Genomic DNA, 24,125 nt, shown 5'->3' on the forward strand with positions numbered 1-24,125 from the left:
TTTAGAGAATGACAGGGTGATATTGGAGCTGATTTAGAGAATGACAGGGTGATATTGGAGGTGATTTAGAGAATGACAGGGTGATATTGGAGGTGATTCAGTTAGAGAATGACAGGGTGATATTGGAGGTGATTTAGAGAATGACAGGGTGATATTGGAGGTGATTTAGAGAATGACAGGGTGATATTGGAGGTGATTTAGAGAATGACAGGGGTGATATTGGAGCTGATTTAGAGAATGACAGGGTGATATTGGAGGTGATTTAGAGAATGACAGGGTGATATTGGAGGTGATTCAGTTAGAGAATGACAGGGGTGATATTGGAGGTGAGTTAGAGAATGACAGGGTGATATTGGAGGTGATTTAGAGAATGACAGGGTGATATTGGAGGTGATTCAGTTAGAGAATGACAGGGTGATATTGGAGGTGATTTAGAGAATGACAGGGTGATATTGGAGGTGATTTAGAGAATGACAGGGTGATATTGGAGGTGATTTAGAGAATGACAGGGTGATATTGGAGGTGATTCAGAGAATGACAGGGTGATATTGGAGGTGATTTAGAGAATGACAGGGTGATATTGGAGGTGATTTAGAGAATGACAGGGTGATATTGGAGGTGATTCAGTTAGAGAATGACAGGGTGATATTGGAGGTGATTTAGAGAATGACAGGGTGATATTGGAGCTGATTTAGAGAATGACAGGGTGATATTGGAGGTGATTTAGAGAATGACAGGGTGATATTGGAGGTGATTTAGAGAATGACAGGGTGATATTGGAGGTGATTTAGAGAATGACAGGGTGATATTGGAGGTGATTTAGAGAATGACAGGGTGATATTGGAGGTGATTTAGAGAATGACAGGGTGATATTGGCGGTGATTCAGTTAGAGAATGACAGGGTGATATTGGAGGTGATTTAGAGAATGACAGGGTGATATTGGAGGTGATTTAGAGAATGACAGGGTGATATTGGAGGTGATTCAGTGAGAGAATGACAGGGTGATATTGGAGGTGATTTAGAGAATGACAGGGTGATATTGGAGGTGATTTAGAGAATGACAGGGTGATATTGGAGCTGATTCAGTGAGAGAATGACAGGGTGATATTGGAGGTGATTTAGAGAATGACAGGGTGATATTGGAGGTGATTTAGAGAATGACAGGGTGATATTGGAGGTGATTTAGAGAATGACAGGGTGATATTGGAGGTGATTTAGAGAATGACAGGGTGATATTGGAGGTGATTAGTAGAGAATGACAGGGTGATATTGGAGGTGATTTAGAGAATGACAGGGTGATATTGGAGGTGATTTAGAGAATGACAGGGTGATATTGGAGGTGATTCAGTTAGAGAATGACAGGGTGATATTGGAGGTGATTCAGTTAGAGAATGACAGGGTGATATTGGAGGTGATTCAGTGAGAGAATGACAGGGTGATATTGGAGGTGATTTAGAGAATGACAGGGTGATATTGGAGGTGATTCAGTTAGAGAATGACAGGGTGATATTGGAGGTGATTCAGTTAGAGAATGACAGGGTGATATTGGAGGTGATTTAGAGAATGACAGGGTGATATTGGAGGTGATTTAGAGAATGACAGGGTGATATTGGAGGTGATTTAGAGAATGACAGGGTGATATTGGAGGTGATTTAGAGAATGACAGGGTGATATTGGAGGTGATTTAGAGAATGACAGGGTGATATTGGAGGTGATTTAGAGAATGACAGGGTGATATTGGAGGTGATTTAGAGAATGACAGGGTGATATTGGAGGTGATTTAGAGAATGACAGGGTGATATTGGAGGTGATTTAGAGAATGACAGGGTGATATTGGAGGTGATTTAGAGAATGACAGGGTGATATTGGAGGTGATTTAGAGAATGACAGGGTGATATTGGAGGTGATTTAGAGAATGACAGGGTGATATTGGAGGTGATTTAGAGAATGACAGGGTGATATTGGAGGTGATTTAGAGAATGACAGGGTGATATTGGAGGTGATTTAGAGAATGACAGGGTGATATTGGAGGTGATTTAGAGAATGACAGGGTGATATTGGAGGTGATTTAGAGAATGACAGGGTGATATTGGAGGTGATTCAGTTAGAGAATGACAGGGTGATATTGGAGGTGATTTAGAGAATGACAGGGTGATATTGGAGGTGATTTAGAGAATGACAGGGTGATATTGGAGGTGATTCATAGAGAATGACAGGGTGATATTGGAGGTGATTTAGAGAATGACAGGGTGATATTGGAGGTGATTTAGAGAATGACAGGGTGATATTGGAGGTGATTCAGTTAGAGAATGACAGGGTGATATTGGAGGTGATTTAGAGAATGACAGGGTGATATTGGAGGTGATTTAGAGAATGACAGGGTGATATTGGAGGTGATTCAGTTAGAGAATGACAGGGTGATATTGGAGGTGATTCTTAGAGAATGACAGGGTGATATTGGAGGTGATTTAGAGAATGACAGGGTGATATTGGAGGTGATTCAGTTAGAGAATGACAGGGTGATATTGGAGGTGATTTAGAGAATGACAGGGTGATATTGGAGGTGATTCAGTAGAGAATGACAGGGTGATATTGGAGGTGATTCAGTTAGAGAATGACAGGGTGATATTGGAGGTGATTTAGAGAATGACAGGGTGATATTGGAGGTGATTCAGTTAGAGAATGACAGGGTGATATTGGAGGTGATTTAGAGAATGACAGGGTGATATTGGAGGTGATTTAGAGAATGACAGGGTGATATTGGAGGTGATTTAGAGAATGACAGGGTGATATTGGAGGTGATTTAGAGAATGACAGGGTGATATTGGAGGTGATTCAGTTAGAGAATGACAGGGTGATATTGGAGGTGATTCTAGAGAATGACAGGGTGATATTGGAGGTGATTTAGAGAATGACAGGGTGATATTGGAGGTGATTGTAGAGAATGACAGGGTGATATTGGAGGTGATTTAGAGAATGACAGGGTGATATTGGTATATTAGTGATTTAGAGAATGACAGGGTGATATTGGAGGTGATTTAGAGAATGACAGGGTGATATTGGAGGTGATTGTTAGAGAATGACAGGGTGATATTGGAGGTGATTTAGAGAATGACAGGGTGATATTGGAGGTGATTCAGTTAGAGAATGACAGGGTGATATTGGAGGTGATTTAGAGAATGACAGGGTGATATTGGAGGTGATTTAGAGAATGACAGGGTGATATTGGAGGTGATTTAGAGAATGACAGGGTGATATTGGAGGTGATTTAGAGAATGACAGGGTGATATTGGAGGTGATTTAGAGAATGACAGGGTGATATTGGAGGTGATTTAGAGAATGACAGGGTGATATTGGAGGTGATTCAGTTAGAGAATGACAGGGTGATATTGGAGGTGATTTAGAGAATGACAGGGTGATATTGGAGGTGATTTAGAGAATGACAGGGTGATATTGGAGGTGATTTAGAGAATGACAGGGTGATATTGGAGGTGATTTAGAGAATGACAGGGTGATATTGGAGGTGATTTAGAGAATGACAGGGTGATATTGGAGGTGATTTAGAGAATGACAGGGTGATATTGGAGGTGATTTAGAGAATGACAGGGTGATATTGGAGGTGATTTAGAGAGAGAATGACAGGGTGATATTGGATCTGATTCAGTGAGAGAATAACAGGGTGATATTGGAGGTGATTTAGAGAATGACAGGGTGATATTGGAGGTGATTCAGTGAGAGAATGACAGGGTGATATTGGAGGTGATTCAATTAGAGAATGACAGGGTGATATTGGAGGTGATTTAGAGAATGACAGGGTGATATTGGAGGTGATTTAGAGAATGACAGGGTGATATTGGATCTGATTCAGTTAGAGAATGACAGGGTGATATTGGAGGTGATTCAGTTAGAGAATGACAGGGTGATATTGGAGGTGATTTAGAGAATGACAGGGTGATATTGGAGGTGATTTAGAGAATGACAGGGTGATATTGGAGGTGATTTAGAGAATGACAGGGTGATATTGGAGGTGATTCAATTAGAGAATGACAGGGTGATATTGGAGGTGATTTAGAGAATGACAGGGTGATATTGGAGGTGATTTAGAGAATGACAGGGTGATATTGGATCTGATTCAGTTAGAGAATGACAGGGTGATATTGGAGGTGATTCAGTGAGAGAATGACAGGGTGATATTGGATCTGATTCAGTTAGAGAATGACAGGGTGATATTGGAGGTGATTTAGAGAATGACAGGGTGATATTGGAGGTGATTCAGTGAGAGAATGACAGGGTGATATTGGAGGTGATTTAGAGAATGACAGGGTGATATTGGAGGTGATTTAGAGAATGACAGGGTGATATTGGAGGTGATTTAGAGAATGACAGGGTGATATTGGAGGTGATTTAGAGAATGACAGGGTGATATTGGAGGTGATTTAGAGAATGACAGGGTGATATTGGAGGTGATTTAGAGAATGACAGGGTGATATTGGAGGTGATTTAGAGAATGACAGGGTGATATTGGAGGTGATTTAGAGAATGACAGGGTGATATTGGAGGTGATTCAGTTAGAGAATGACAGGGTGATATTGGAGGTGATTCAGTTAGAGAATGACAGGGTGATATTGGAGGTGATTTAGAGAATGACAGGGTGATATTGGAGGTGATTCAGTTAGAGAATGACAGGGTGATATTGGAGGTGATTTAGAGAATGACAGGGTGATATTGGAGGTGATTTAGAGAATGACAGGGTGATATTGGAGGTGATTTAGAGAATGACAGGGTGATATTGGAGGTGATTTAGAGAATGACAGGGTGATATTGGAGGTGATTCAGTGAGAGAATGACAGGGTGATATTGGAGGTGATTTAGAGAATGACAGGGTGATATTGGAGGTGATTTAGAGAATGACAGGGTGATATTGGAGGTGATTCAGTTAGAGAATGACAGGGTGATATTGGAGGTGATTTAGAGAATGACAGGGTGATATTGGAGGTGATTTAGAGAATGACAGGGTGATATTGGAGGTGATTTAGAGAATGACAGGGTGATATTGGAGGTGATTTAGAGAATGACAGGGTGATATTGGAGGTGATTTAGAGAATGACAGGGTGATATTGGAGGTGATTTAGAGAATGACAGGGTGATATTGGAGGTGATTTAGAGAATGACAGGGTGATATTGGAGGTGATTTAGAGAGAATGACAGGGTGATATTGGATCTGATTCAGTGAGAGAATAACAGGGTGATATTGGAGGTGATTTAGAGAATGACAGGGTGATATTGGAGGTGATTCAGTGAGAGAATGACAGGGTGATATTGGAGGTGATTCAATTAGAGAATGACAGGGTGATATTGGAGGTGATTTAGAGAATGACAGGGTGATATTGGAGGTGATTTAGAGAATGACAGGGTGATATTGGATCTGATTCAGTTAGAGAATGACAGGGTGATATTGGAGGTGATTCAGTTAGAGAATGACAGGGTGATATTGGAGGTGATTTAGAGAATGACAGGGTGATATTGGAGGTGATTTAGAGAATGACAGGGTGATATTGGAGGTGATTTAGAGAATGACAGGGTGATATTGGAGGTGATTCAATTAGAGAATGACAGGGTGATATTGGAGGTGATTTAGAGAATGACAGGGTGATATTGGACGTGATTTAGAGAATGACAGGGTGATATTGGATCTGATTCAGTTAGAGAATGACAGGGTGATATTGGAGGTGATTCAGTGAGAGAATGACAGGGTGATATTGGATCTGATTCAGTTAGAGAATGACAGGGTGATATTGGAGGTGATTTAGAGAATGACAGGGTGATATTGGAGGTGATTCAGTGAGAGAATGACAGGGTGATATTGGAGGTGATTTAGAGAATGACAGGGTGATATTGGAGGTGATTTAGAGAATGACAGGGTGATATTGGAGGTGATTTAGAGAATGACAGGGTGATATTGGATCTGATTCAGTTAGAGAATAACAGGGTGATATTGGAGGTGATTCAGTTAGAGAATGACAGGGTGATATTGGATCTGATTCAGTTAGAGAATGACAGGGTGATATTGGAGGTGATTCAGTTAGAGAATGACAGGGTGATATTGGAGGTGATTTAGAGAATGACAGGGTGATATTGGAGGTGATTCAGTGAGAGAATGACAGGGTGATATTGGAGGTGATTCAGTTAGAGAATGACAGGGTGATATTGGATCTGATTCAGTTAGAGAATGACAGGGTGATATTGGAGGTGATTCAGTTAGAGAATGACAGGGTGATATTGGAGGTGATTTAGAGAATGACAGGGTGATATTGGAGGTGATTCAGTTAGAGAATGACAGGGTGATATTGGATCTGATTCAGTTAGAGAATGACAGGGTGATATTGGAGGTGATTTAGAGAATGACAGGGTGATATTGGACGTGATTCAGTGAGAGAATGACAGGGTGATATTGGAAGTGATTCAGTTAGAGAATGACAGGGTGATATTGGAGGTGATTCAGTTAGAGAATGACAGGGTGATATTGGAGGTGATTTAGAGAATGACAGGGTGATATTGGAGGTGATTCAGTTAGAGAATGACAGGGTGATATTGGAGGTGATTTAGAGAATGACAGGGTGATATTGGAGGTGATTCAGTTAGAGAATGACAGGGTGATATTGGAGCTGATTTAGAGAATGACAGGGTGATATTGGAGGTGATTCAGTTAGAGAATGACAGGGTGATATTGGAGGTGATTTAGAGAATGACAGGGTGATATTGGAGGTGATTCAGTTAGAGAATGACAGGGTGATATTGGATCTGATTCAGTTAGAGAATGACAGGGTGATATTGGCGGTGATTCAGTTAGAGAATAACAGGGTGATATTGGAGGTGATTTAGAGAATGACAGGGTGATATTGGAGGTGATTTAGAGAATGACAGGGTGATATTGGAGGTGATTCAGTTAGAGAATGACAGGGTGATATTGGAGGTGATTCAGTTAGAGAATGACAGGGTGATATTGGAGGTGATTCAGTGAGAGAATGACAGGGTGATATTGGAGGTGATTTAGAGAATGACAGGGTGATATTGGAGGTGATTCAGTTAGAGAATGACAGGGTGATATTGGAGGTGATTCAGTTAGAGAATGACAGGGTGATATTGGAGGTGATTTAGAGAATGACAGGGTGATATTGGAGGTGATTCAGTGAGAGAATGACAGGGTGATATTGGAGGTGATTTAGAGAATGACAGGGTGATATTGGAGGTGATTCAGTTAGAGAATGACAGGGTGATATTGGAGGTGATTTAGAGAATAACAGGGTGATATTGGAGCTGATTCAGTTAGAGAATAACAGGGTGATATTGGAGGTGATTTAGAGAATAACAGGGTGATATTGGCGGTGATTCAGTTAGAGAATGACAGGGTGATATTGGAGGTGATTTAGAGAATGACAGGGTGATATTGGACGTGATTCAGTTAGAGAATAACAGGGTGATATTGGAGGTGAGTTAGAGAATGACAGGGTGATATTGGAGGTGATTCAGTTAGAGAATGACAGGGTGATATTGGAGGTGATTCAGTTAGAGAATGACAGGGTGATATTGGAGGTGATTCAGTGAGAGAATAACAGGGTGATATTGGAGGTGATTTAGAGAATAACAGGGTGATATTGGAGGTGATTCAGTTAGAGAATAACAGGGTGATATTGGAGGTGATTTAGAGAATGACAGGGTGATATTGGAGGTGATTCAGTTAGAGAATGACAGGGTGATATTGGAGGTGATTTAGAGAATGACAGGGTGATATTGGAGGTGATTCAGTTAGAGAATGACAGGGTGATATTGGAGGTGATTCAGTTAGAGAATGACAGGGTGATATTGGAGGTGATTTAGAGAATGACAGGGTGATATTGGCGGTGATTCAGTTAGAGAATGACAGGGTGATATTGGAGGTGATTTAGAGAATGACAGGGTGATATTGGAGGTGATTTAGAGAATGACAGGGTGATATTGGAGGTGATTCAGTTAGAGAATGACAGGGTGATATTGGAGGTGATTTAGTTAGAGAATGACAGGGTGATATTGGATCTGATTCAGTTAGAGAATGACAGGGTGATATTGGAGGTGATTTAGAGAATGACAGGGTGATATTGGACGTGATTCAGTGAGAGAATGACAGGGTGATATTGGAAGTGATTCAGTTAGAGAATGACAGGGTGATATTGGAGGTGATTCAGTTAGAGAATGACAGGGTGATATTGGAGGTGATTTAGAGAATGACAGGGTGATATTGGAGGTGATTTAGAGAATGACAGGGTGATATTGGAGGTGATTTAGAGAATGACAGGGTGATATTGGAGGTGATTCAGTGAGAGAATGACAGGGTGATATTGGAGGTGATTTAGAGAATGACAGGGTGATATTGGAGGTGATTCAGTTAGAGAATGACAGGGTGATATTGGATCTGATTCAGTTAGAGAATGACAGGGTGATATTGGCGGTGATTCAGTTAGAGAATAACAGGGTGATATTGGAGGTGATTTTAGAGAATGACAGGGTGATATTGGAGGTGATTTAGAGAATGACAGGGTGATATTGGAGGTGATTCAGTTAGAGAATGACAGGGTGATATTGGAGGTGATTCAGTTAGAGAATGACAGGGTGATATTGGAGGTGATTCAGTGAGAGAATGACAGGGTGATATTGGAGGTGATTCAGTTAGAGAATGACAGGGTGATATTGGAGGTGATTCAGTTAGAGAATGACAGGGTGATATTGGAGGTGATTTAGAGAATGACAGGGTGATATTGGAGGTGATTCAGTGAGAGAATGACAGGGTGATATTGGAGGTGATTCAGTTAGAGAATGACAGGGTGATATTGGAGGTGATTTAGAGAATGACAGGGTGATATTGGAGGTGATTTAGAGAATGACAGGGTGATATTGGAGGTGATTTAGAGAATGACAGGGTGATATTGGAGGTGATTCAGTTAGAGAATGACAGGGTGATATTGGAGGTGATTTAGAGAATGACAGGGTGATATTGGAGGTGATTCAGTTAGAGAATGACAGGGTGATATTGGAGGTGATTCAGTTAGAGAATGACAGGGTGATATTGGAGGTGATTCAGTTAGAGAATGACAGGGTGATATTGGAGGTGATTCAGTTAGAGAATGACAGGGTGATATTGGAGGTGATTTAGAGAATGACAGGGTGATATTGGCGGTGATTCAGTTAGAGAATGACAGGGTGATATTGGAGGTGATTTAGAGAATGACAGGGTGATATTGGAGGTGATTTAGAGAATGACAGGGTGATATTGGAGGTGATTCAGTTAGAGAATGACAGGGTGATATTGGAGGTGATTCAGTTAGAGAATGACAGGGTGATATTGGAGGTGATTTAGAGAATGACAGGGTGATATTGGAGGTGATTCTAGAGAATGACAGGGTGATATTGGAGGTGATTTAGAGAATGACAGGGTGATATTGGAGGTGATTTAGAGAATGACAGGGTGATATTGGAGGTGATTCAGTTAGAGAATGACAGGGTGATATTGGAGGTGATTTAGAGAATGACAGGGTGATATTGGAGCTGATTCAGTGAGAGAATGACAGGGTGATATTGGAGGTGATTTAGAGAATGACAGGGTGATATTGGAGGTGATTCAGTTAGAGAATGACAGGGTGATATTGGAGGTGATTCAGTTAGAGAATGACAGGGTGATATTGGAGGTGATTCAGTTAGAGAATGACAGGGTGATATTGGAGGTGATTTAGAGAATGACAGGGTGATATTGGAGGTGATTCAGTTAGAGAATGACAGGGTGATATTGGAGGTGATTTAGAGAATGACAGGGTGATATTGGAGGTGATTTAGAGAATAACAGGGTGATATTGGAGGTGATTCAGTTAGAGAATGACAGGGTGATATTGGAGGTGATTTAGAGAATGACAGGGTGATATTGGCGGTGATTCAGTTAGAGAATGACAGGGTGATATTGGAGGTGATTTAGAGAATGACAGGGTGATATTGGAGGTGATTCAGTTAGAGAATGACAGGGTGATATTGGAGGTGATTCAGTTAGAGAATGACAGGGTGATATTGGAGGTGATTTAGAGAATGACAGGGTGATATTGGAGGTGATTTAGAGAATGACAGGGTGATATTGGAGGTGATTTAGAGAATGACAGGGTGATATTGGAGGTGATTTAGAGAATGACAGGGTGATATTGGAGGTGATTTAGAGAATGACAGGGTGATATTGGAGGTGATTCAGTTAGAGAATGACAGGGTGATATTGGAGGTGATTTAGAGAATGACAGGGTGATATTGGAGGTGATTTAGAGAATGACAGGGTGATATTGGAGGTGATTCAGTTAGAGAATGACAGGGTGATATTGGAGGTGATTTAGAGAATGACAGGGTGATATTGGAGGTGATTTAGAGAATGACAGGGTGATATTGGAGGTGATTTAGAGAATGACAGGGTGATATTGGAGGTGATTCAGTTAGAGAATGACAGGGTGATATTGGAGGTGATTTAGAGAATGACAGGGTGATATTGGAGGTGATTTAGAGAATGACAGGGTGATATTGGAGGTGATTCAGTTAGAGAATGACAGGGTGATATTGGAGGTGATTTAGAGAATGACAGGGTGATATTGGAGGTGATTTAGAGAATGACAGGGTGATATTGGAGGTGATTCAGTGAGAGAATGACAGGGTGATATTGGAGGTGATTTAGAGAATGACAGGGTGATATTGGAGGTGATTTAGAGAATGACAGGGTGATATTGGAGGTGATTCAGTGAGAGAATGACAGGGTGATATTGGAGGTGATTTAGAGAATGACAGGGTGATATTGGAGGTGATTCAGTGAGAGAATGACAGGGTGATATTGGAGGTGATTTAGAGAATGACAGGGTGATATTGGAGGTGATTTAGAGAATAACAGGGTGATATTGGAGGTGATTTAGAGAATGACAGGGTGATATTGGAGGTGATTCAGTTAGAGAATGACAGGGTGATATTGGAGCTGATTCAGTTAGAGAATGACAGGGTGATATTGGAGGTGATTTAGAGAATGACAGGGTGATATTGGAGGTGATTTAGAGAATGACAGGGTGATATTGGAGGTGATTTAGAGAATGACAGGGTGATATTGGAGGTGATTTAGAGAATGACAGGGTGATATTGGAGGTGATTCAGTTAGAGAATGACAGGGTGATATTGGAGGTGATTTAGAGAATGACAGGGTGATATTGGAGGTGATTCAGTTAGAGAATGACAGGGTGATATTGGAGGTGATTCAGTGAGAGAATGACAGGGTGATATTGGAGGTGATTCAGTTAGAGAATGACAGGGTGATATTGGATCTGATTCAGTTAGAGAATGACAGGGTGATATTGGAGGTGATTTAGAGAATGACAGGGTGATATTGGAGGTGATTTAGAGAATGACAGGGTGATATTGGAGGTGATTTAGAGAATGACAGGGTGATATTGGAGGTGATTTAGAGAATGACAGGGTGATATTGGAGGTGATTTAGAGAATGACAGGGTGATATTGGAGGTGATTCAGTTAGAGAATGACAGGGTGATATTGGAGGTGATTTAGAGAATGACAGGGTGATATTGGAGGTGATTTAGAGAATGACAGGGTGATATTGGAGGTGATTTAGAGAATGACAGGGTGATATTGGAGGTGATTTAGAGAATGACAGGGTGATATTGGAGGTGATTTAGAGAATGACAGGGTGATATTGGAGGTGATTCAGTTAGAGAATGACAGGGTGATATTGGAGGTGATTTAGAGAATGACAGGGTGATATTGGAGGTGATTTAGAGAATGACAGGGTGATATTGGAGGTGATTTAGAGAATGACAGGGTGATATTGGAGGTGATTTAGAGAATGACAGGGTGATATTGGAGGTGATTTAGAGAATGACAGGGTGATATTGGACGTGATTCAGTTAGAGAATGACAGGGTGATATTGGAGGTGATTTAGAGAATGACAGGGTGATATTGGAGGTGATTCAGTTAGAGAATGACAGGGTGATATTGGAGGTGATTTAGAGAATGACAGGGTGATATTGGAGGTGATTCAGTTAGAGAATGACAGGGTGATATTGGAGGTGATTCAGTTAGAGAATGACAGGGTGATATTGGAGGTGATTTAGAGAATGACAGGGTGATATTGGAGGTGATTCAGTTAGAGAATGACAGGGTGATATTGGAGGTGAGTTAGAGAATGACAGGGTGATATTGGAGGTGATTTAGAGAATGACAGGGTGATATTGGAGGTGATTCAGTTAGAGAATGACAGGGTGATATTGGAGCTGATTTAGAGAATGACAGGGTGATATTGGACCTGATTCAGTTAGAGAATGACAGGGTTATATTGGAGGTGATTTAGAGAATGACAGGGTGATATTGGAGAATATTCATCCACAAGGTATATCCTTCTCGTCACCTTGACAACCGAGTAAATAATCACGTCGATCCAGTCATACAGTCCTCGTTTACGTCCCAAACGTCCGCCCTATTCCCTACTGTATATAGCGCACTACTTTTGACCAGAGCCCTATCGTAAGTAGTGCACTATGTAGGGAATAGGGTGCCATTTAGGACGTAATTCTATCATCAGGGCCAGCATCTCAACCCTCCAGTTCAGAGAGTTATGTGAAGTGGCCATTTTAAACCACTTGGGGTTCTGTTTGAAGGCTCAGCCACTTGAAATAAATATGGCAGAAAAGGATGATGAATAGGTGAAGACATCTGACGTATTAAAGAAGCACCGACATAGAATAAAAAGAGATCTGATCGACAGCAGTGGCCTCTGGGATGTGGATGGCCTGGGTCCAATCAGAGGCTGTGGACGGCCTGGGTCCAATCAGAGGCTGTAGACGGCCTGGGTCCAATCAGAGGCTGTGGACGGCCTGGGTCCAATCAGAGGCTGTAGACGGCCTGGGTCCAATCAGAGGCTGTGGACGGCCTGGGTCCAATCAGAGGCTGTAGACGGCCTGGGTCCAATCAGAGGCTGTGGACGGCCTGGGTCCAATCAGAGGCTGTAGACGGCCTGGGTCCAATCAGAGGCTGTGGACGGCCTGGGTCCAATCAGAGGCTGTAGACGGCCTGGGTCCAATCAGAGGCTGTGGACGGCCTGGGTCCAATCAGAGGCTGTAGACGGCCTGGGTCCAATCAGAGGCTGTGGACGGCCTGGGTCCAATCAGAGGCTGTAGACGGCCTGGGTCCAATCAGAGGCTGTGGACGGCCTGGGTCCAATCAGAGACTGTGGACGGCCTGGGTCCAATACCCACAAAAACCCTCCCTGTGGTCTCTGGTCAACACCCTGCATCAATGCTACCAGACATCTGATGAAAACCCTCCCTGTGGTCTCTGGTCAACACCCTGCATCAATGCTACCAGACATCTGATGAAAACCCTCCCTGTGGTCTCTGGTCAACACCCTGCATCAATGCTACCAGACATCTGATGAAAACCCTCCCTGCGGTCTCTGGTCAACACCCTGCATCAATGCTACCAGACATCTGATGAAAACCCTCCCCTGCGGTCTCTGGTCAACACCCTGCATCAATGCTACCAGACATCTGATGAAAACCCTCCCTGCGGTCTCTGGTCAACACCCTGCATCAATGCTACCAGACATCTGATGAAAACCCTCCCTGCGGTCTCTGGTCAACACCCTGCATCAATGCTACCAGACATCTGATGAAAACCCTCCCTGCGGTCTCTGGTCAACACCCTGCATCAATGCTACCAGACATCTGATGAAAACCCTCCCTGCGGTCTCTGGTCAACACCCTGCATCAATGCTACCAGACATCTGATGAAAACCCTCCCTGCGGTCTCTGGTCAACACCCTGCATCAATGCTACCAGACATCTGATGAAAACCCTCCCTGCGGTCTCTGGTCAACACCCTGCATCAATGCTACCAGACATCTGATGAAAACCCTCCCTGCGGTCTCTGGTCAACACCCTGCATCAATGCTACCAGACATCTGATGAAAACCCTCCCTGCGGTCTCTGGTCAACACCCTGCATCAATGCTACCAGACATCTGATGAAAACCCTCCCTGCGGTCTCTGGTCAACACCCTGCATCAATGCTACCAGACATCTGATGAAAACCCTCCCTGCGGTCTCTGGTCAACACCCTGCATCAATGCTACCAGACATCTGATGAAAACCCTCCCCTGCGGTCTCTGGTCAACACCCTGCATCAATGCTACCAGACATCTGATGAAAACCCTCCCTGCGGTCTCTGGTCAACACCCTGCATCAATGCTACCAGACATCTGATGAAAACCCTCCCTGCGGTCTCTGGTCAACACCCTGCATCAATGCTACCAGACATCTGATGAAAACCCTCCCTGTGGTCTCTGGTCAACACCCTGCATCAATGCTACCAGACATCTGATGAAAACCCTCCCTGTGGTCTCTGGTCAACACCCTGCATCAATGCTACCAGACATCTGATGAAAACCCTCCCTGTGGTCTCTGGTCAACACCCTGCATCAATGCTACCAGACATCTGATGAAAACCCTCCCTGTGGTCTCTGGTCAACACCCTGCATCAATGCTACCAGACATCTGATGAAAACCCTCCCTGTGGTCTCTGGTCAACACCCTGCATCAATGCTACCAGACATCTGATGAAAACCCTCCCTGTGGTCTCTGGTCAACACCCTGCATCAATGCTACCAGACATCTGATGAAAACCCTCCCTGCGGTCTCTGGTCAACACCCTGCATCAATGCTACCAGACATCTGATGAAAACCCTCCCTGTGGTCTCTGGTCAACACCCTGCATCAATGCTACCAGACATCTGATGAAAACCCTCCCTGCGGTCTCTGGTCAACACCCTGCATCAATGCTACCAGACATCTGATGAAAACCCTCCCTGCGGTCTCTGGTCAACACCCTGCATCAATGCTACCAGACATCTGATGAAAACCCTCCCTGTGGTCTCTGGTCAACACCCTGCATCAATGCTACCAGACATCTGATGAAAACCCTCCCTGTGGTCTCTGGTCAACACCCTGCATCAATGCTACCAGACATCTGATGAAAACCCTCCCTGCGGTCTCTGGTCAACACCCTGCATCAATGCTACCAGACATCTGATGAAAACCCTCCCCTGCGGTCTCTGGTCAACACCCTGCATCAATGCTACCAGACATCTGATGAAAACCCTCCCTGCGGTCTCTGGTCAACACCCTGCATCAATGCTACCAGACATCTGATGAAAACCCTCCCTGTGGTCTCTGGTCAACACCCTGCATCAATGCTACCAGACATCTGATGAAAACCCTCCCTGTGGTCTCTGGTCAACACCCTGCATCAATGCTACCAGACATCTGATGAAAACCCTCCCTGCGGTCTCTGGTCAACACCCTGCATCAATGCTACCAGACATCTGATGAAAACCCTCCCTGCGGTCTCTGGTCAACACCCTGCATCAATGCTACCAGACATCTGATGAAAACCCTCCCTGTGGTCTCTGGAAGGAGTTTGACCATCTGAAAAGTTTCAGTTCTCTGAACTATGAGCACTACGGCTCCACTACACACTCAAGAGGTTACATCCTAAATCGCACCCTATTCCCTATATATATATATATATTCCCTATATATTCCCTATATATTCCCTATATATATATATATATATATATATATATATATATATAGGGAATAGGGTGCGATTTAGGATGTAACCTCTTGAGTGTGTAGTGGAGCCGTAGTGCTCATAGTTCAGAGAACTGAAACTTTTCAGATATATATATATATATATATATATATATATATATATATATATATATATATATATATATATATAGTGCACTACTTTTGACCAGCTCTGCACAGTGCTACAGCATGAAAGTTCCTGTCTGAACTATAACCCACTCAGAAATACGGCTCCCTGGGAGGGCCAGTTTACAGAGAGGAGGTAAAGGGAGGATGAGAGAACAAAGAGAAGTTGTGCTGTTGAGTTGACAACATCCTGTAGATTGCAACAAGGCTACCTGACGTCTGATGGAAAAAACCCTGCCTGTGGTCCTCTGGAAGGAGTTTTATAAGTTGCAGTAGCTGTGAATGTGTTCTGAGACAGAGCATATCTCCAGCAGAAAACATCTAAGCTTGTGTCCCAATTTACACCATATTCAGTGCACTACTTTTTTAACCAGGGTACTGGTCCAAGGAAATGGACTATATAGAGGATAGGGTACCATCTGGGACGTACACTAAGAGCAGAGGTCCTCCAACAGATCAACTCTTGATGTATTCTAAAGAAACACACACAATGAAATAGTGTAACTTTCTCCATCAGGTTCTGTCCCTTAGCAGGAAGTCAGACTGCGGGGTGAGAGACTCTGTTTTACTGTTGGCTCTAGAGTGAGTATTTCTCAGGGACAAAAACCCCTCCTATAGAAGATGTGTGTTGGTTTTGTTAGAGAGAACGCCTGGGAATGCTTTAGCAGAAGTCCTCCAATATAAAGAAAACAGGAAGTCATGTGACCAGAACCCTATAGTCCCTGGTCAGAAGTCCTCCACTATAAAGAGAACAGGAAGTCATGTGACCAGAGCCCTATAGTCCCTGGTCAGAAGTCCTCCACTCCTCTCCTCTCCTCTCCTCCTCCATGCCTCCTCCTCACTTCTCCTCTCCTCCTCCTCCAAACCTCCTCCTCTCCTCTCCTCCTCCTCCTTCAGGCCTCCTCCTCCTCCATGCCTCCTCCTCTCTTCTCCTCTCTTCCTCCTCCAAGCCTCCTCCTCTCCTCTCTTCTCCTCTCCTCCTCCTTCATGCCTCCTCCTCTCTTCTCCTCTCTTCCTCCTCTCCTCTCCTCTCCTCTCCTCTCCTCTCCTCTCCTCTCCTCTCCTCTCCTCTCCTCTCCTCTCCTCTCCTCTCCTCTCCTGTCCTCTCCTCTCCTCTCCACCTCCTCCTCCATGCCTCCTCCTCTCTTCTCCTCTCTTCTCCTCTCTTCCTCCTCTAAGCCTCCTCCTCTCCTCTCCTCCTCCTTCATGCCTCCTCCTCCTCCATGCTTCCTCCTCTATTCTCCTCTCTTCCTCCTCCAAGCCTCCTCCTCTCCTCTCCTCTCCTCTCCTCTCCTCCTTCATGCCTCCTCCTCCTCCTCCTCCTCTCAGTAGTAAACGGTTGGTCTATAATGGGGTTGGGTGCTTTTTTACACATTTCTGGGTACATTAGCATCCAGAGTTTGCACTTTGCTAAGGAGAAATAATTGAGTGGGGGGGGGGGCAGAGGAAGGGGGAGGGAGAGGGAGAAGGGGCTGAGCTGAAGGTCATACCAAGAAACATTCACCAAATCTATTTTGAATGTTAGGACCTTATTAGGTGTCCAGAAAAATGTTAATATTTGATAAAGCAAATAAAAAAATGTCAATTCATCACCACCCTAATTACTTCCCCTGAGTCCTGCTTCATGACACCTGCTTCCTGACACCTGCTTCCTGAGTCCTGCTTCCTGAGTCCTGCTTCCTGAGTCCTGCTTCCTGAGTCCTGCTTCCTGACACCTGCTTCCTGACTCCTGCTTCCTGACACCTGCTTCCTGAGTCCTGCTTCCTGAGTCCTGCTTCCTGACTCCTGCTTCCTGACTCCTGCTTCCTGAGGTCTTTCACCTGCTTCCTGTTCCTGCTTCCTGACTCCTGCTTCCTGACTCCTGCTTCCTTACACCTGCTTCCTGAGTTCTGCTTCCTGACTCCTGCTTCCTGATTCCTGCTTCCTGACACCTGCTTCCTGATTCCTGCTTCCTGACTCCTTCTTCCTGATTCCTGCTTCCTGACACCTGCTTCCTGAGTCCTGCTTCCTGACACCTGCTTCCTGATTCCTGCTTCCTGACTCCTCCTTCCTGATTCCTGCTTCCTGACACATGCTTCCTGATTCCTGCTTCCTGACTCCTCCTTCCTGATTCCTGCTTCCTGACTCCTGCTTCCTGACTCCCAGCATCATTATTACAAAGGTTTTTAAATGTCACATATCTAGGAGATATAAGAAAGCTCAGGAAATATTTATACATTTTTTTTGACATATTTAACCCCCAAAACAACTTTTGTGCTTCCATTAGTTTGTCAGGGTTACCTTCAGACCAGTCCCATAACACCGATGGGGAATGTAGAGCAAAACGGAGAACGCCATCGTTTTGGTGAGAGTCTCCCCTTCTTACAGTGGGCGTAAAGCGGTTCAAACGGAGAACGCCATATTAGTTTGTTGACCGTTAGGATGCTACAGACGTTTTCAGGATGTCTACCGGGTCTGACGAACAACGCTGTAAATCTGACTCTTTCCAGATAGAGAAGGGCGACATGGGAGGATGTGGTGTATTGAGATACAAGCCCATGCAGAAAAGGTACCTCCAGCTTAAACTCACAGTATTTCTACTTTGCACACTCATCTACCGTCAAATCTACCATTCCAGTGTTTTAATTGCTATATTGTAATTTACTTCGCCACCATGGCCTATTTATTGCCTTTACCTCCCTTATCTCACCTCATTTGCTCACATTGTATATAGACTTATTTTTTTCTACTGTATTATTGACTGTATGTTTGTTTTACTCCATGTGTAACTCTGTGTTTTATGTGTCGCACTGCTTTGCTTTATTCTTGACCAGGTCGCAGTTGTAAATGAGAACTTGTTCTCAACTAGCTTACCTGGTTAAATAAAGGTGAAAATAAAAAATAAATAATTAATTAATATGAATAGGAGGATGTGGTGTATTGAGACACAGCCCATGCAGAAAAGGTATCTCTAGCTTAAACTCACAGATATGAATGTTTCATTTGATTATGTTTACTTAGATCGACGCACCGGTACGTCAATAAACTCTCGGAGGATATTATTAAAAATATGAAACTAGGTCCGCTCCAAATGTCAAGTTGTGGAGGGCAAAACACGAGAGAGAGACGAAGGCAGAAGGAAAGAGAAATGCAGAGACCAAAGCTCGCAAAAAAAATTTTCAGAAGATTATAACCGTACAATTATTATTTTCTGTCACACTGGAAATAATAGAATTTGGCCGCACGCTTCGTAACTTTCAGAATATGTCAAAGATAAATATTAATCTCCCACAAACAAAATGAATCATTGATTAAAAGAATACGTTTTCCCTCTAGTTTTTTTTCGAAGCCAAAATAGGGAAATTGGATTTTGTCCTCTTCCACCATGACTACTAGATCTGATCGTGGGTCCTGAGCATAATCGTTATCTGGGCCCTGCAACATTTGTCCAAAAACATATTGCTGAATAATAGAAAAGGGTTTTACCCATCGCCTTTCTTCTGAAGGTGCTGCAACCGGAGAGACAATCAGATCAATCTACCAGGCGCCTGGCAACCGGAGAGACAATCAGATCAATCTACCAGGCGCCTGGCAACCGGAGAGACAATCAGATCAATCTACCAGGACCCTGGCAACCAGAGAGACAATCAGATCAATCTACCAGGCGCCTGGCAACCGGAGAGACAATCAGATCAATCTACCAGGCCCCTGGCAACCGGAGAGACAATCAGATCAATCTACCAGGACCCTGGCAACCGGAGAGACAATCAGATCAATCTACCAGGCGCCTGGCAACCGGAGAGACAATCAGATCAATCTACCAGGCGCCTGGCAACCGGAGAGACAATTAGATCAATCTACCAGGCGCCTGGCAACCGGAGAGACAATCAGATCAATCTACCAGGACCCTGGTCTAAAGTAGTGTACTGAATGGCCCCCTATCCCCTACATAGACCCTATGGACCCTGGTCTAAAGTAGTGTACTGAATGGCCCCTACATAGACCCTATGGTCCCTGGTCTAAAGTAGTGTACTGAATGGCCCCCTATCCCCTACATAGACCCTATGGTCCCTGGTCTAAAGTAGTGTACTGAATGGCCCCCTATCCCCTATATAGATCCTATGGTCCCTGGTCTAAAGTAGTGTACTGAATGGCCCCTACATAGACCCTATGGTCCCTGGTCTAAAGTAGTGTACTGAATGGCCCCCTATCCCCTACATAGACCCTATGGTCCCTGGTCTAAAGTAGTGTACTGAATGGCCCCTACATAGACCCTATGGTCCCTGGTCTAAAGTAGTGTACTGAATGGCCCCTACATAGACCCTATGGTCCCTGGTCTAAAGTAGTGTACTGAATGGCCCCCTATCCCCTACATAGACCCTATGGTCCCTGGTCTAAAGTAGTGTACTGAATGGCCCCCTATCCCCTACTATCCCCTATGGTCCCTGGTCTAAAGTAGTGTACTGAATGGCCCCTACATAGACCCTATGGTCCCTGGTCTAAAGTAGTGTACTGAATGGCCCCTACATAGACCCTATGGTCCCTGGTCTAAAGTAGTGTACTGAATGGCCCCCTATCCCCTATATAGATCCTATGGTCCCTGGTCTAAAGTAGTGTACTGAATGGCCCCTACATAGACCCTATGGTCCCTGGTCTAAAGTAGTGTACTGAATGGCCCCTACATAGACCCTATGGTCCCTGGTCTAAAGTAGTGTACTGAATGGCCCCCTATATAGACCCTATGGTCCCTGGTCTAAAGTAGTGTACTAAATGGCCCCCTATTCCCTACATAAACCCTATGGTCCCTGGTCTAAAGTAATGTACTGAATGGCCCCCTATCCCCTACATAGACCCTATGGACCCTGGTCTAAAGTAGTGTACTGAATGGCCCCTACATAGACCCTATGGTCCCTGGTCTAAAGTAGTGTACTGAATGGCCCCCTATCCCCTACATAGACCCTATGGTCCCTGGTCTAAAGTAGTGTACTGAATGGCCCCCTATCCCCTATATAGATCCTATGGTCCCTGGTCTAAAGTAGTGTACTGAATGGCCCCTACATAGACCCTATGGTCCCTGGTCTAAAGTAGTGTACTGAATGGCCCCCTATCCCCTACATAGACCCTATGGTCCCTGGTCTAAAGTAGTGTACTGAATGGCCCCTACATAGACCCTATGGTCCCTGGTCTAAAGTAGTGTACTGAATGGCCCCTATATAGACTCTATGGTCCCTGGTCTAAAGTAGTGTACTGAATGGCCCCCTATCCCCTACATAGACCCTATGGTCCCTGGTCTAAAGTAGTGTACTGAATGGCCCCCTATCCCCTACTATCCCCTATGGTCCCTGGTCTAAAGTAGTGTACTGAATGGCCCCTACATAGACCCTATGGTCCCTGGTCTAAAGTAGTGTACTGAATGGCCCCTACATAAACCCTATGGTCCCTGGTCTAAAGTAGTGTACTGAATGGCCCCCTATCCCCTATATAGATCCTATGGTCCCTGGTCTAAAGTAGTGTACTGAATGGCCCCTACATAGACCCTATGGTCCCTGGTCTAAAGTAGTGTACTGAATGGCCCCTACATAGACCCTATGGTCCCTGGTCTAAAGTAGTGTACTGAATGGCCCCCTATATAGACCCTATGGTCCCTGGTCTAAAGTAGTGTACTAAATGGCCCCCTATTCCCTACATAAACCCTATGGTCCCTGGTCTAAAGTAGTGTACTGAATGGCCCCCTATCCCCTACATAGACCCTATGGTCCCTGGTCTAAAGTAGTGTACTGTATGGCCCCTATATAGATCCTATGGTCCCTGGTCTAAAGTAGTGTACTGAATGGCCCCTACATAGACCCTATGGTCCCTGGTCTAAAGTAGTGTACTGAATGGCCCGTACATAGATCCTATGGTCCCTGGTCTAAAGTAGTGTACTGAATGGCCCCCTATCCCCTACATAGACCCTATGGTCCCTGGTCTAAAGTAGTGTACTGAATGGCCCCTATATAGATCCTATGGTCCCTGGTCTAAAGTAGTGTACTGAATGGCCCCCTATCCCCTACATAGACCCTATGGTCCCTGGTCTAAAGTAGTGTACTGAATGGCCCCTACATAGACTCTATGGTCCCTGGTCTAAAGTAGTGTACTGAATGGCCCCCTATCCCCTACATATACCCTATGGTCCCTGGTCTAAAGTAGTGTACTGAATGGCCCCCTATCCCCTACATAGACCCTATGGTCCCTGGTCTAAAGTAGTGTACTGTATGGCCCCTACATAGACTCTATGGTCCCTGGTCTAAAGTAGTGTACTGAATGGCCCCTACATAGACCCAATGGTCCCTGGTCTAAAGTAGTGTACTGAATGGCCCCTACATAGATCCTATGGTCCCTGGTCTAAAGTAGTGTACTGAATGCCCCCCTATCCCCTACATAGACCCTATGGTCCCTGGTCTAAAGTAGTGTACTGAATGGCCCCTACATAGACCCTATGGTCCCTGGTCTAAAGTAGTGTACTGAATGGCCCCTATATAGACCCTATGGTCCCTGGTCTAAAGTAGTGTACTGAATGGCCCCTACATAGACCCTATGGTCCCTGGTCTAAAGTAGTGTACTGAATGGCCCCTATATAGACTCTATGGTCCCTGGTCTAAAGTAGTGTACTGAATGGCCCCCTATCCCCTACATAGACCCTATGGTCCCTGGTCTAAAGTAGTGTACTGAATGGCCCCCTATCCCCTACTATCCCCTATGGTCCCTGGTCTAAAGTAGTGTACTGAATGGCCCCTACATAGACCCTATGGTCCCTGGTCTAAAGTAGTGTACTGGATGGCCCCCTATCCCCTACATAGACCCTATGGTCCCTGGTCTAAAGTAGTGTACTGAATGGCCCCCTATCCCCTACATAGACCCTATGGTCCCTGGTCTAAAGTAGTGTACTGAATGGCCCCCTTTCCACTACATAGACCCTATGGTCCCTGGTCTAAAGTAGTGTACTGAATGGCCCCTATATAGACCCTATGGTCCCTGGTCTAAAGTAGTGTACTGAATGGCCCCCTATCTCCTACATAGACCCTATGGTCCCTGGTCTAAAGTAGTGTACTGGATGGCCCCCTATCCCCTACATAGACCCTATGGTCCCTGGTCTAAAGTAGTGTACTGAATGGCCCCCTATCCCCTACATAGACCCTATGGTCCCTGGTCTAAAGTAGTGTACTGAATGGCCCCCTATCCCCTACATAGACCCTATGGTCCCTGGTCTAAAGTAGTGTACTAAATGGCCCCCTATCTCCTACATAGACTCTATGGTCCCTCGTCTAAAGTAGTGTACTGAACGGCCCCTATCCCCTACATAGACCCTATGGTCCCTGGTCTAAAGTAGTGTACTGTATGGCCCCTATATAGACCCTATGGTCCCTGGTCTAAAGTAGTGTACTATATAGGGACTAGGGGGCCGTTTGGGTGGCGTAGCCCAGTAATAACAGAGATATGAACACTGAACCCATCATAGGATGCAAAGCAACGTTCAACTACGACCCCATACACCCCATTCCTCTACAGAACACACACCAACATGGCCGCTACGACCCCATACACCCCATTCCTGTACAGAACACACACCAACATGGCCGCTACGACCCCATACACCCCATTCCTCTACAGAACACACACCAACATGGCCGCTACGACCCCATACACCCCATTCCTCTACAGAACACACACCAACATGGCCGCTACGACCCCATGTTTCAGCATGACAATGCCCCTGTGCACAAAGCGAGGTCCATACATAAATGGGATCAGTGTGGAAGAACTTGACTGGCCTGCACAGAGCCCTGACCTCAACCCTATCAAACTCCTTTGGGGATGAATTGGGACACCGACTGTGAGCCAGGGCCTAATCGCCCAACATCACTAATGCTCTTGTGGCTTATTAATGCCCATGATTTATGGATTGAGATGTTGGAAGAGCAGGTGTCCACATACTTTTGGTCATGTAGTGTACTATGACTTACCCTTCAATCCAAACTTGTTGCGTCGGCCATATTTGTTGATGAGAATGAAGAGGACGATGAGGAGAACACTGGTGAAACCAGCCAGTCCTACAGCTATCCACACCTGGAGACAGACAGACAGGTTAGGAGACAGACAGACAGGTTAGGAGACAGGCAGACAGACAGACAGGTTAGGAGACAGACAGACAGGTTAGGAGACAGGCAGACAGGTTAGGAGACAGGCAGACAGACAGACAGGTTAGGAGACAGACAGACAGGTTAGGAGACAGACAGACAGGTTAGGAGACAGGCAGACAGACAGACAGGTTAGGAGACAGA

The 24,125-nt window shown here is 44.7% G+C and overlaps 1 protein-coding gene across 1 annotated transcript in view; it reads right to left on the reverse strand.

The window, feature by feature from the left end:
• The window catches only part of LOC106595813 (NT-3 growth factor receptor), a 141,157-nt gene that overhangs the window by 31,324 nt on the left and 85,708 nt on the right, over positions 1-24,125 (reverse strand). The window contains exon 11 of the mRNA XM_045708728.1: positions 23,808-23,910. Coding sequence (XP_045564684.1) covers positions 23,808-23,910 — 103 coding nt within the window. The remainder of the gene's footprint in view (positions 1-23,807; positions 23,911-24,125) is intronic.

Source organism: Salmo salar, chromosome ssa26 (genome assembly GCF_905237065.1).
Source record: "Salmo salar chromosome ssa26, Ssal_v3.1, whole genome shotgun sequence".
NCBI lineage: Eukaryota > Metazoa > Chordata > Actinopteri > Salmoniformes > Salmonidae > Salmo > Salmo salar.